The sequence below is a fragment of the Fringilla coelebs genome (genome assembly GCF_963513975.1).
Source record: "Fringilla coelebs genome assembly, chromosome: 16".
NCBI classification, from domain to species: domain Eukaryota; kingdom Metazoa; phylum Chordata; class Aves; order Passeriformes; family Fringillidae; genus Fringilla; species Fringilla coelebs.
In genome coordinates, this window is record NC_140042.1 from 3,885,130 (window position 1) to 3,900,419 (window position 15,290).

The 15,290-nt window shown below is 39.1% G+C and overlaps 1 protein-coding gene across 1 annotated transcript in view; it reads right to left on the reverse strand.

Moving 5' to 3' along the window:
* Positions 1-15,290, reverse strand: part of SDK1 (sidekick cell adhesion molecule 1) — a 385,562-nt gene that overhangs the window by 269,944 nt on the left and 100,328 nt on the right. Inside the window, exons 2-3 of the mRNA XM_084216867.1 lie at positions 8,247-8,406; positions 2,666-2,772 (exon numbers count right to left, since the gene is read on the reverse strand). Coding sequence (XP_084072993.1) covers positions 2,666-2,772; positions 8,247-8,406 — 267 coding nt within the window. The remainder of the gene's footprint in view (positions 1-2,665; positions 2,773-8,246; positions 8,407-15,290) is intronic.

Below are 15,290 nucleotides of genomic sequence, written 5' to 3' on the forward strand. Positions count from 1 at the left end.
TCCCATTCAGTTAAGTAATATGTTAGCATGTGTTGAAATATTTTTTAAATTATTTAACAAGTTCCCTGCTACTTCAGATATCTAGGACATGGAAAATACCTCAGATCTTTCTCAGTGCCATTATAATTACACCTTTCAATTTTTCACTAGAGATCTTGAGTTGAAGTGTATTGGGAAGCATCCTCTTCTCACTGGCAAAAATAGATAATTTCTTGTGAGTCCTTCTGAGTTAAAAGACTAACATTTCAATCCTCATAAGTTTTGATGAGTGGCTAAGATGATTTTAGGAACCCCTTGGAATGTTGCTTTCTGATATGTTTTGAAGAATGACCCAAAAGCAATATATGATACAATATCAGGAACTTCACTACATCCACACAGCTTAAACAAATTAATTTATATAAAAACCATTAAAACACAGAAAACAATCACATGGTATCAGTAGCTACCCTGAGTGAAGGGGAAAGAGGATATTTAAAACTTGTAGAACACTTTAATCTGCAGGAATAAAGTGCAAATCTGACTGGTAATTTCACTACAGAAGCCATTGACGTCACAAAGGCTCAAGACCAAAGGTCTCCCAAGTCACACAGGGTCTGGTTTGCTTTGCCTTTGTCTTTATCAGTGAAAAGAAATGAATAAATGAATTAATACATAGATTGCTTAATTCAGACAGATTTGGGAGAACCTTTTAGCCTCCTTCAGCAATGCAGATCGAGAAATTAGGTGGGGGGAAAACTAAAACTGAAGAAAAGGAAGCAATTGCACTTCTTACTCTCTCCAGAACAGCCAAACACACACAAACCAGCCTGGAGAGCCAAAACTCTGCACTGCAAACCTTCCCCCCCTTCAGAGGGGAATAAAGTTGTCATTTCAGGAGACAGAATTCTTCAGCAGCAGCAGCATCAAGGAAAAGCATTCCTGTGTCTCCTTCTCACTATTGTTCCCACCAGGACTTCCTGAGGAATTGCTCCCTGCACTGTGCCAGTACAACTGCTTGCACAGCTGGGTAGGGAGCTGGGCAGGGAGGAGCTGGGAGACAACTTTAACAGCCCAACAAAAGAAGTGTTGCTCTTTTAGGAATTTTGGGGGAGTCTCCCAGCCCACAGCAGCTCAAACACATTTTCCTGCTGAGCCTGAAGGGGAGTGAGCTCCACTGCAATCCAGGAGTGGGAATGATTAGTGGGTGCCAGAGGAAATGGGCACATTCTTCCATGGGACTGCTACCAAAGCTTTTGTCCCCTGAAATCACACTTGGAGATGCAGCTCCAGAGGCATCCAGGCTCCTCCAAAGGCTCAGTGCTGCACAAGAAGAGGCATCTCACCCTCCCCTTCGCCTCTACACCCCCTGCTCACCCCACACCTCACTCAAAGTTCTGTTCACTCACAGCAGCCTGCAGTAGATCCTCTGTGACCTGACAGAATTCACTAAATCTGCAGAGGAGTATTTGGAAAAATACTTGCAAGGGTCTGAGCCAGGTCAGAGTGAGCCCATGGTCAGTAGACTGCAGGGGCACAAGGACTGGCAGAGGTTAGGGAAGGAAAACCCCATTTTAGCAGCAGTTTATTTTTCCTTTAGCTCCCAGCAGCTCTGAAACAATAGGGAGAACAAACATCAAATTACTGATATCCCTGACATCACAGATATGGTAACAAAATCTACTGTATGGAGTAAACTGATGAACATGATACCAAAACTTACATGATGCCATTTGCAACTGGTTTTGTTTTAAAACACAGGAAATTCCATGTAATTTCCCTTATTGACATACTGATTAACTTGAATCAGTTCCTTCAAATTGGGTATCTAACAAATAATTCAATTTCTCTAAATTCTGCTTATCAACTGACATTTACTACTACTGAATTTCCAGTTACTGACCCTGATGAGGAGAAATTTGATCCAGTATGAGACTTCTTAGGCACAGCACGCCAATCTGTCTCTTTTAAAATTTATTTTATGCTTTTACCTTTGGGAAAAAAATAGGGCTAATCTTGTTATTATTTCCAAAGTTACTTGAATTGTATTTTCTATATGTTAACTGAAAAAAAGGAAATCAAAGGTATGTGATAATTTCTTATTTCACGTTCATTAGCATAAACACCTGAGAAAAATAACTTAACCTTTCCTAACAGCAGCTGGATTTCAAAAATTCTGCAAAGTCCAGACTGAAGTGGGGCAAACACTGGGGGAGATTGCTTCAGAAAGGTGTTGAGAATAAAATTTTAAAGTTTTGCTGTAAAATTGCTTGTTTTATACCACAAGGATTATGATGTGAAATCTTCCTGGAGCTATTCCACCATCCCATTCCCTTTAGATGCTGCTCCTTTCCTCTAGACTTGTTGTTTTTGTTGTTTTGATAGTTTTGATAGTTTTGTGCATGGCCTTCCTTAATTCCATAAAGTATAACAGTTCTCTCATGCTACAGATGTCTCCAAACAATCTCATTTTCATGGCTTTGAACAGCTCAAAGACTGTGCTGCACTGCTCTGAGCTGCTTCCACATGATAACTGAAGTATGAAATTCTTATGAGGCAGTAATTGAAAAAACTTGTTAAGCCTGATATTTAACACCCGTTCAGACTGACAAATGTCATCATACATCAGGTTATTTTACCCAGAAAGAAGCAAATGAGTAACAGAGTGACCCCCACTCAGACATACATGCCACTTGGACTTGAGATCTCCTCTGCAGCAGTGCCCCCATCCTGTTCCTCACGATGCACTGGTAGGAGCCAGCATCAGCTCTCTGCAGAGCTGGGATGATGTACCTGCAGGGCAAAAGGCACAATTAGAGAGCACTTCTTCCTCCTTTACACTTTGTCCTAAATGCTTATTGTATTTTTTCTTACAAACAGCATTCTTAATCATAATCTCAGGTCTTTGTCTGTTGTCTGTTATATACAGATTTTTAAAAAACAGCTGACATGAAATGCATGAAAATACCTTTCAGTCTTCAGTTCTGCCCAAGATAAATGACAAGTATATCAAAAATTCACACGAAATACAGACTTAAGTTTTCCCCTAGTTTTCTCTACCTTCATTCATAAGGCAAAGCAGATAATTAGTTCAAAGAAGCCACAAGAAGCTTAAGTGTAGGTATTAGGAAGACTTGCAAGGAGTATCAAAGCTTTCCAATGAAAGCTCCCTTGTGTGACCACTGAAACTCAGGAATCCTGGAAGTGCCACCTTGTGCTGTACTTTGTGTTTGCTCTGCCCTTCAAACAGACACTCAGTCCACTAATCTCACCTTCCTCATTCAGCTACATCTGATTGCTCAACATGAAAATGAGCTGATAGGCACAGTTTTAATGGGAATAAAACACATGAATAATAGAGATAATCCTGCATTAAACAAACATTAATCACAAGCACATATTCCCCCAGTCACCTTCAGGAGATATTATGGCAGGATTAATGAAAGTCTTTATGGAAGATAAGAAAAAGGAAAACTGCTGAATTTTAATCTTCTAAATTTAATTCCACTAAAAGAAAACATTTCTTCTTGGACTCAAATATATTGTACACACCCACGTGCAGAGCTTAATGCCTGAACAGGATCAGGGAGCCTAAAACAAAAGAGGCAGAAGATTCTGGTGTCATCACAAAACACACCCCAGCAATTGGGTTACACCACCAAACACGGGGGACTAAACCAGAGCCCAACACCGTGGACAAGCCTTAGACACCCCTGGGGTTTGCAGGAGCTGCTGGCTGCCCATGGATGTGTGCTGTGACTCCTGTCACCTCCTCTGGTCACTGCTGTGACCTGCCCAGGAGCCACCAGCACCTTCCCTCCCATGGCTGTGGCAGTTGGTGGCAGGAAGAAAAGGGAAATTCCAACCTGGGCTCTTTATGGGAGCCACAGCAACCCCAGCACACAAATAATGACTCTGAAGCAGGAATGTTGCTTCCTCTTGCCTGATGAGCCTCACCATGGGGAACGGAGTAAGAGAGCAGGTGAAAATACAAGGAGAGAAATCAATAGGACAGGAGGCTTCTCTACTTCCTCACAAAATAATTTCCTTCTCTGCCAGGAAGAAGATTGTTGTAAAACATCATTATCAAAGAAAAAAAAAAAAAAAAAGAACTGAAGATTCTAACAAATACTGAAAATTAATTTTTACAGTTCTTTTTAACCCAACATCAACAACCTTTCATTCTCCCATAAAGATTCAGTGTCCTACTTGGCTAATACCTTGTATCTTAAATAAAGCCAAAATTAAAGGCCTCTTTCCTGAGTATTCATCTGTACTAGGAAAGTAATACAGATTTAGTTTTGCTGCCACCAGGACAAAACAAATCAATTAGATCAGAAGTGTCCTACTTTGGTTTTCTTTTCTGACTTATTAAAGTTTCAGCAGGAAACATTCTTAACATGTTGCCTGAAGAAATGAAAATCTTTTAAAAATTTACAGTGAAAATCCCATCTACTTTGGAAATTCCAAGGCAGCCAAAACCTAGAGCAGCTGGATTCTCAGTGGACCTACTGGGTATAATGTGCAGGTACAGGAAGCAAAATTAGAAGAATTAAATAACAAATGTGGAAAAAAGAGATAGGACATGTGTTAATACTGTTTGAGACCAACTTGAAAATTGCAAACCTGGGCAAGGGATAAATATTAATGGAATTTCTGAGTCTGTGTTTACAATTTTAAACAATCTTTATGCTCTTCATATGTCTTATTACTGTTTTAAAACCTACTTTTCTATTGACCTAGCAGCCTTGATACTGCTTTTTGTGCCATGCTTTTCCCATTCCACTTGTTTTCTGACTGGCACAAAGGGATATAAATAGCTTTCTAAGTTCTAAATAAGACTTTCTCTCCCTGAATGAACTGAAATCAAAGGTTAATACAATTCCTTTCAGTGACAAGACAGAATTTTGCTTTATTTTTGTCTATGCTCAAACTTTGAAGACAGATCCTCCCATTGTAGAGATGTGTCATGGTTTTGTATGGAGCCTCCATGAGTTTCCTGGGGATGTCTGCAAGGACTTTGGAAAGTCAGCCCCAACTTTCCCCTCATTTTAAATGGCACAGCCAAGCAGAACCTGGAGTTTGGGAAGGTTCTGCAGAGAGATGGGAAGTGACAAGCGGAAAAGAGAAGCTTCAAGGGGAGTCTCCCTGAGCCTGATGTGCTCCATCACCCCTCTGCAAAGAGCTCCAGGAGGGAGTGACATCAGCCACCTAAGGAGAAATCCAGCCAACACTTACAGTGCACTCCTAATCTAAAATTTAAACCCTCATTTTAATTTCAAATGCCCTAAGAGTTGAAAGTGAAGCTATAGGCTATGGGATTTAATAGTCATAATTCTGGATACAGAATTAAAGCTAAGTGTATTTTATAAGATATTCATGTTGCTTTTTATCTACTCAAGCTTTTTAACAAAAGACTTATGGATCAACTGATCTAACTTTTAAAGTACAGAAGCAAAACTGAAATGTCTCCTTTGTTAAAACATAATCAGATACTTTTAAGTAGTTTGGTTGAAAGTGTATGGCTGCTTAGACATGACCTTAGTTTCTTAAATTCCAATAAATCAGTATCTTCAGGCCACAAAAGCAAATATGACAGACACAGCTGATGCAGAACTTAATTCAAAAGAAAACAAAGGGGGAAAAAAAAGAAAACAGAAAAAAGACACTGCCTGAACATTAAAGTCCCTTAACCTATAGACACGACCAAAATTGCTCCTGCAGTCAGCAGCATCGATTTGTTATCATAAGGTGGATCTCAGATCACAAAGAATTCCTAAGGTTGTTTTATAAATACTTAACACAAAGTGGTGCATGCACAGTCACTGTGAATGCTGGGCTGTGCACACAACCAGCCTCGTTAGACAAAGAGGAGCTGCTCACTCAGGGTCACCAATGTCACAATGCAAAGGCTCCAATTAGTTCTTTACTCACTTGAGCTGTTATAATAATATATTTCAGCCTGTTACAATATAGACATTGCTTTAACTGAGACACACTAAGTAATATCAATTACCAAAAAAATCTTTGATTGATGATTCAAATTGCAGCAGAAGTCACTTACTCAGGAAGATTCGTGCATTTAAGCAGGCTATTTACCCAAGAGAACTGCACTGCACACTGTTATGGGGTCAAAGGTTAAATTTTGCAACTGCAATTTTTATGTCTGAGCATATCTTTTCCTTGCTTTCATTCATCCTAATGCACCTATGCCATTTTTTGGAAGCTTAAAGCTTTGCATTTCTACAGAATCAAAATCCTGTTTAGCTGATCTCTGGCTGTGGTGTAGCAGTAGAGATGCAATTTCTAAATTAATATTTTCTATCAATATTATTATCATAAACCAGCAGCTTCCTCTGCGCCAGATCTTTTAATGAGAAATAGAAATAAGACCAGTATAAAAAAATGCAGATTAATAAGTATGGTTTGAATAATGACCTGACATTCACAAGAACAAATTAAATGCAATATAAGAATCAAGGGACTGACTGCAGGTATGTGCATGCACAGCTTGGGAAAGGTGTTCCAATAAGTGACTCACAGTGCCATACACAGTAAAATTCCAATTTTGTATTGGGATGTCCACTTGTTTAAGAAATACCACGGCACTCAGGTCTTATTTCAAAATGTCACACATTCTTACTCAGGTTTCTCCTAATACCATGAAATGTCATCTCCCAGTGCCTAGCACACCTACAGGGCTGGAGTTCTAACCTCTGCTTGCTGCTCATTCCATGTTCATGTGTTTTTCTCCCCACACCATATTTCCTCCCTCTCCCTCAGCATCTCACATGGTCAAGGGCTGCTTCCAGCTCCTTCTACCCAGCCACTACAACTGACTCTGCTGTCGTTGATCAAAACAAGTGGCATTTGCACAAAGCCATGCTCAAACGTTCTGTGATTTGTTGTGCTATTAGAGATCTTTTCATTTTCTAGAAAGCATCCACAAATCTCCTCTTATGTGCATGTGGCTCGTAATCCACATCCCAAAGGCTTGAAAGCAGCAATCATGAATAGATGCAGGGACTCAGGACTAAGGGGGCTCCTCCAAATCAAGTCTTGCATTTCTAGGTAACTTCATATAGAACTAAATGCTTGGGTTTAAACAGTTGCTAAATACTTGAAATGCTAAATGACCCCCACAAGTTTTAAAATAGGTTTTTTAAGGGAATTTTTTCCCCCACTGCTCTGTAAATGTAAATAATATCAGTAACAGAACTAGTGCTAGGTTAAAATTTTGAAAATCTTTGAGAAAAGTAATTATGTATTACTTTGTGTTACAATATAGTACTTTATATCATTATCTGCATTATCTGCATGCCAACTCATACTGTAATTTCATACTGTAATCTTCCATCTAGTAATGGAACAGAGGACTTTTCTCTACTTTTCTCTACTGCCTTTTGTCCCAAAAATGCAGTATTTAGCTTGCTTTGCAAAAGGTACAGGTACCTGGGCTCTCTCTGTCACATACCACCCCTCACATCATCCAAACTCACCTGGCAAATTCTACAAAATTTGAAAGCACCAAATAAGTTTCTATACCTTAAGGGTACAGAAATTCCTGTTTGCACGGAGAAAACCCAGTCAATCTTCCCACTTTAGAGAAAAGCAGACCAAACTTGGCTGTCTGGCACGCTGGTACTTGGCCAGCCTTGTGCTGCCTATCAGCAGGAATGAGCTCTGATAAACCACGCTGTGGTTTAGCTCCTGTTTGATGGAATGTCTGTGGGATGGGGAGGAAGGCAGGAGGGAGGTCCTGGGGGCAAACTGCACAATCATTAAAGGGCAGTTTGTTAAACTATCAGCTCCCTTTTGGAATTGCTAGAATGGAAACAGAAGGTTTTGTGTGGAATTTCAGACAGACCACATTCCTCTAGATCTGATGGAGACGGACAGTCCCAGCGAGCTTGGCTCTGTTCAAGGATGAGTTCACACATCATATGTAACATTTAGCTAAGGAATGTGTCTCCTATTTATCACAAACAGAGGTAAAAGTTACATCTCCAGCAAATGGCACTTCTGGTACTTAAAAATTCCATGTCAGTACCCATGTTTTGAAGCATTCAATCTCATTTTTAGTTAGGGAATCTCATATCATCTGTTTACAAAACCTACTCTTCTTTCATAATAAACCCCCAAGTCCCCGTGTCTGTATCTACAAAGCTCTTTGAGGCATTGGGAAACTGATTGGGAAACTGAGGGGGTGGTTTGGGGTTGTTTTTTGCAATTCCACTTGCAGAGGTGATTATATGGATGTTATTTACTTGTATTCACTGGAGTAGGAGGTGATTTCACTGTCGTTGTGCAACCACTTGAATTCCAAGGGCCAGCTGCCTTCGGCAAGGCACGTAAGGACCAGTCTGTTTCCTTCCAGGTGGATCTGGGGCAAGCCTGGTTCTGTCTTGAAGAATGGTGCAACATCCCCTGAAATACAAAGGAAAAAATGGGTTTGGAGGCTATTTAGGAAAATATAGGAGAAACTACTGATATTTAGCTAATTTCTCCTCAACATAGTCATGGTAAAACAAGAAACAACATGATTCAGTTAAGGCTTGCACTGGTGCATTCATAGCTAAGCTTTATCTTTAGGGGAAGAATTACCAAGATCTTGATAAACTTTGTCCTTGCCCACTCAGACAAGCTTTTGCCCATGTTTATTCTTTCTCCAGATGAGAATTCCAACATTGTCTGCTGCAGCAGGAAGTGAACAACCCTACTGTTTTTTTTTTCCCCTTCTCCTTTCTGAAGATAAAATCCACTCAAAGCTTTTTTTTTTTACCCATTTTTTTTAAAGATTCTTGAATAGAAACCAGAATTGTAATCTTGGATAGAAATGATTATCACAGCAGGAAAAGTCTCAGGGTAAATGAAGATTCTTGATAGGGAAAAGAATTTAGAAAAAAACACCTCACAAGTTTAATGTATTTTTCAATGTTCTTGCAAATCAAAATGTGTTAAATAGTATTACCTGAATCCACTAACAGATTTTTGAATTAGGGTACTTCAGTAATATGCAAGGGTCACTTGTAATCTCAAACTCTTGTGTATCACAAATAAAACACTCCAAGCAGCAAAATTCTTGATGGGTAAATTGCCAAAGCTCTGCTCAAATACAGATTGATTCTGAGTCCACATCTGCTGGAGATCTACCCCTGTCACCTCTGGAAGATGAAGACTTTTCACACTTTACCTGTTGTATTTCTACTTGTAACTCTAAAGGAACTACAGACTTAATTTTAGAAGCATACAAATACCTTCTATAACCAAAATTAGCACAGAATGGCCTGGGTTGGAAGGGATGTTACAACTCATCCAGTTCCAACCCTTCCCATGGGCAGGGACACCTTCCACTAGACCAGGTTGCTCCATCCAACCTGGCCTGGAACACTTTCAGGATTTTATGATTACACATAAAACACAGGAGTGACATTCAAAGTCAGAAATTTAATATAAAATATTAATAATATTGAATAAGTAGACAATACTGAGCTCTTCTTTAAAGTGTACAGTGGGTGTGTGTGTACTTTATATATAAAAAACAGAAAAAACCTCAAGATACACAAATGTTGTCCCAGTGCAAGTAATGGTTCAGTTAGACTGCAAACCTCCCTTTAAACATTTATTTTACACAAAAATCTCAGGCATTTCTATACTTGGAATTTTCTGTTTAAATAATTATATTTCATTTTTATGCTTGGCATTTTATATATACTCAGGCATTTTATATTTAAAGAGTTTAACCTATTTTTTACAGTTTGGAGTGCCCTCACATGCTGTTCAAGGCTGGCTGGAATTTTTGAATCCACAGGTTCCAGAATCACTGCCAACCCCAGGACAGCCCCAGGAGCTTGGGCCAAGGGTGCTGGTGGTGGTTTCCCAGTGACCCTGGTGTTCCCCTGGGGTTCACAGCCCAGCCTGGGGATTGTCAAAGTCTCCAAGCCTTTATCTTTCACTTTGCCTCTGCTCAGGGGATTTTTCTGACTGCAGAGCACGTGGCAGCCCAGGCTTGTTATCACTGAAGGGTCAGAGCTGGGCTCCAGCTGAGCGTGGCCAGGCAGCCCCAGGCCCACTGGTGCCAAATATCTCCTGCAATGGGCCATAAATCAACCACAGCTCCCCACTCATCTGATGATTTGGATTGACAAATTCTCTCCCGAGTTTTTAGAATTTAACTTCAGGAACACAGTCATTTATGCAGAAAGAAAAAACACATAATCTTAAAGCAACACTTATAAACTATCACACAAAATCCAATCTAACAAACTGAATTAAAAACTGTGTTTGGTTTAGGGCTCTTTTCTGATTTGTAGCATTTAAATAACCTGTCTTTCAAAGAAACTGATTTATGATGAGTGCAGATCAGCAGTATCTTCTCTAAATTGGCTATATAGGAGGCTACAACAATACAACATATGAGAAAATTGGAACAGCTCCAAACTAGCAGATATTCCCAGACAAGCCAAGGAGAGGTTTTACACTTCTCCACACTATTACATGACTGAAAATATATTCTGCAAAGCTTCTCTTTAGTTGTTGTTTTAATGACTGCAATTATTGCGAAATCATCTTATCCCAACTCTCATTGTCTCATAACTAGTAAAACCAACCAATATTTTAAATGTTATAAAGAAAAATTTCAGTCGGAGTTAGAGGATGTTCCTGTGAAATACAGTTATTGTACCCAGAGAAAAAAACGCAAATTTTTACAAAGGTATTGCTAAACAAGAGAGAAAATGTTAAATCTTATCAAAGGTATTTTGGGGAGTCTCCCAAGGGAGCTGCAGACATTCTACCCCGGTAAGATTAAAGGTGTCAGGCTTCCTCGGGAGATGGAAAAGCAGCAGCTGGGAGCAGTGCTGGTGCTCAGGGGAAGATAACAGAGCCCAGCTGGTAAAGTGAAATGATTCGTGCTGAGTCTCCTGAAAACAACACTTACCTGCTCATGTACAGAGGCTCCTGGAATGAGCTCCCTAAACTGTTCCTTCCCAAAGAAAGTTCAGCCACTGAGGGAGAGCTCAGTGGAAGTGATGTCTGCACCAAACTGAGTCATTTGTTGATCCTTGTTTTCAGTGATTTACAGACTCAGCAGCACAACCTCCTTCATTACTTACTCTGAATTATCCACTTACTCCTAACTTATGTCTTTCCAAGAAAAAAATGATGCATTTGGAAGACAAAGTGCTGCCCACAAGTCTTCATTCAGCCCTATATTTCCTACTCAAATATTCCAAACCCAGTGATGCTGCAGCCCACTCAGAGCTATCTCCCATTTAAAGCATCACAATCAAGCTGTTATTACATGAAAATGATTCTCAAAACTCAATCCAGTTCTGTTAGAAGCTAAAATTTAATAGACCTACGGGAATATTTTTATAAAGAGTATAGCATGCTTTATAAATTACCCTGGCTCTCTGGAAGATTTACTTAAACCCTTGAAGTAATTTTATCTTCTAATCCTTTATTCCTGACTTTCTCATCAATCACATACCATCAGTTTATCAAATTCAATTATGCAATCAGAGCTCACTAAATATTCACTGAAAGCAGAAATGAAAATAAAATACAGAGCAAAAATTCCTTGCAGAGAGGAAGCCTTGAGGACGTTGGCATTTCTGCAGCTCAGGGCTGCTCACACCTCAGGCTCAGGTATCAAGGGCTGCACTCTGGGCTTTATTTACAGTTTTAAGCTGTAATGGAAAGCAGAATTTAGATCTGGACCTGAAAGGAAAGGTTTGGTTGTTATAGAGCATCCCAGGGAAACAGGAAAATTGGCAGGGAAAAAATCAAAGCCATCTCAGAAGGGTTGTGGGAAAGAAGTAACTGGCTGAGGGATGGAAAACACAAGGGGGCAGTTAATAGGTATGAGATACTTGCACTCAGTAATTAACTACAGAAAGGGCTCACCAGGAGGGTAGCCTTGGCCAACCAAAGGTTTAGAAGCCAGGAAGGCATTTTTTGTTTTATACTCTCCAAGAATGGAGTAAAATACTAATGAAAAGACAATCTGAGTCCTAAAACCAAAAATAATAAAATACTGCAATTATTATTCTTGGCTAGGATATTTTTTTGCCTACCAAAATAAATGAAAAAAATAAAGCAAGCCTTCATGCTATACGCTGTTGCTTTTCCTAAATATGTTGATATTTCCAGCCTCTCTAGCTCTTCAGCTATGCTGATTTAAAAATAAAAGTAATAGTAATTAAAGAACTTTCTGAGTTGCAAGAAGGAGCAAAGGGATGAGGTGCCAATCTGTTGGCACATGTATATTTACAGCTTCAGTAAATTTTCATTAAGTCTGCTTACCAAACTCGCCAACATGCTGACATGTGTCCTTAAAAGGATGCTGCAGATTTATTCTTATGTAAATCTCAAGAAGAAGTAGGATTGAATATGCCAAAATTATCTGGAAATTTGCTCCACAGCATTTCTGCCTTGTTTTTCTGAACCTCCAAACTGCTTGAGTTTCATTACATTGCTGGGTTGGCCCATCCAATTTCTTTCTTTAGTACATGCAAGGCATAGATGGATTTTACCTCAAAGATTCAGGACCAAATTCAACAAAACTCTGCTGGGTCCTCTACCCTGGGCTTGTCCCCAGCCCTGGCAGATGAGATGCACACAGGAGAGCTGAAAGCTCCCTCATGCTCCAGGACCTGCAAGAGGAAAAGGCAGCCTGGCTGGACAGCTTTGGAATGGCAAGAAGAATTCCAGGAGTAGATACACATTAAATAGCCAAGGAACCCCAATCTCATAGGGATTGCATGAGTGACTGTGACTCCAGAAACAGGAGAGCACCATCTCAAGGACCTCAAACATTTCCTCTAACAAACTAATTAACAAGGCTCAGCTAATGATTCTGAACTCTTGAAGAGCTTGCATTTGTAAAACACATAAAGCAAAGTCAGATTAAATAGATCTTTCAGTTACTACAAGGTCTTACAAGATGTTGAAAGCAGTTGCACAGTCCTGTCCCTCAGGAATTAGTAAATTTTAATTAAAACCAGAATTTGATCTTGAGAACCTCTACCCTGCAGAGAAAAGGAATGTTACAGTATTCCAGAAAAATACCGCATCACCCTCATCAGTAAAACCCACTGCAACTACCCTCTTCAAATCTCAGCTTTTTTTCCTCCAGAAAAGTTGGATGCCAACGGTTACAGGCAAAAATCAGGTGCCCACATCCTGAAGAAAAGATTCTGTGATCCTGAACACTCAGAGGAAGGAAAAGGCAGGGAGTGCTGAGAGCAGGTTGAAAGATCCCCAGTGCCACTACTATTTGTCTTTATGCATCTCTACTTTTAAGTCATTTTTAGGTGAGCTAATATTGAATATTAAAAGTAGATCAGACTACACATAAACCAGCAATTCAGAGCAAATACAGCTCAATCACTTAGCAAGTACCAGGTGAGCAGCTGCCTTTCCATTGCTCCATTGGCCCTACAGGTTCAATATTGAAAAGAGAGTTTTGACTGAGATACATTTTTAAAACTCCAAAGAAAAACACAATGGGTTTATTAAGTAGCACACCTCTATTGATTTTAGCTTATTAATCTCCAGTCAAAACATGATGCACATTACTGTTTCTTCATGTGCTTCTAAAGGTGTGATCATCTGACACAGGAAAATAAAGACCAGAATTATTGCTGAGGAATTCTCTGAGGAAAATGAGGTAGAGACTGAATGATCAGCCCAGGAGATCAGCAATGCAGAATTGTTTTTGCTCTCAGTGTCTGCTAGGAAAGGAAATGCGAGCCACCTTCAGGTGGGTAAACAATCACTGCCATGGGAAGAATATCCCAAAAGGGCTGTCTGGGGCATTGAATGTGTAATACAAAAATAAAGGTAAAATGGCAGCTGGAGTCAGGAAGCCCAAACTCGAGACAGGAAGAATCTTCTCAATAATCCATAGAAATTGTTACAACTATGGAGAGCAAAACTCCATTCAAGACCAGACTGAAGTTCAGCTGTGAGCACATAGTCGAGCATGAGCTGCTCTGCTCTGACAGCAAATAATGCAACCTCCTGGAAAAATGGCTTTTCTTCTTATTCCCAAGTTGGATATAGAAAAGGTTTTTCTCTATTTCCTTTTCAAAAGGATCTTTTAGTCTTGCTATCTCAGTTTTCTAATCTTAGAGTTTCTGATATACATGCATACATGGGCTAGCTCTGGATGCAAGTTGTATTCTCTTGTGGAAATGAACTTCAATAGATTGTATGGCATATGAATTTGGAATTATAACACAGTAAATCCTGGGAAATGTACCAGGAAGTCAGATTGAACTCAGATATATTTGAATCAATCTTCTTTTGAATTCAAATCTTCTAAAATGCATTGGTGAGATGCTGGGGATGTTAGTATATGATCTATTCATAAACTGTCAACAATGTCAAACATACATTAGACCATTCAGTCACTTTAACTGTATTGATTTGCAGGAAGTCTATTTTATCCCAAATATTGGATCTTTGAGATTCAAATTTTTGTGGTTGAAAGTGTGACATAAATCACCAAGTACAACAATTAAATTTAAATTGCATTTTACTACTTCATTCTAAACCTCAATTGCAAAGGACTGATGCATCATAGTGAATATTTCATTAAAATATCAGGTTATTTTTCAAATATACTGCAGCAGCTAAGAATTTTCACACAATGGTATAAAGCATTCTCTCAAAATGGATTTCCTGAACTTTCATCAAAGACGATATCTGATTTTATATTGGAAGAGTACTGAAGCAACTGTATTTAAATCAGTCTTTCTTCCCCAATTTCACACATCAAGTAAATGAGCCCAAGCTGCCCATTTTTGTCATCCTAGAGATTAAAAAGATAACCTTCTTTTTGGGTACCTCTATTATAATCCCTGAATGCAAATACAGATATCAGCTGAGGTTGATGGATGGTGCTTTTAGAGGTTTAATTGGGGATGGAATTAAATTGTTTTAGGACTCAGCACATTCTGTGAGGAAGCCCACATATTTTTAGAGTAAGTGACATTTATTTCTTTTAAATGCACACTCACAGGGAGACAAGATTTCAAAGGATAACTTCTTTTTTTGCCTTGAACAGCTCACATAACTAATTGGCAAGTTAGCTATTGGGTAATTGCCAATCATATATTTGATTTGGATGGAGGAAATATTGAACTAAAGATTGCAAACCTGTTGCAGCCCATCCCAAGAGGAAAACTAAACATTCTGTAATGTATAGTTATGATTAGCTTTCAACAATTCAATAGAATAGGAGTCCCAAGCGGCAAGAATGAGTGTTTCACACTGATAGTTAAGTAGATTTAATTAAAAATTCT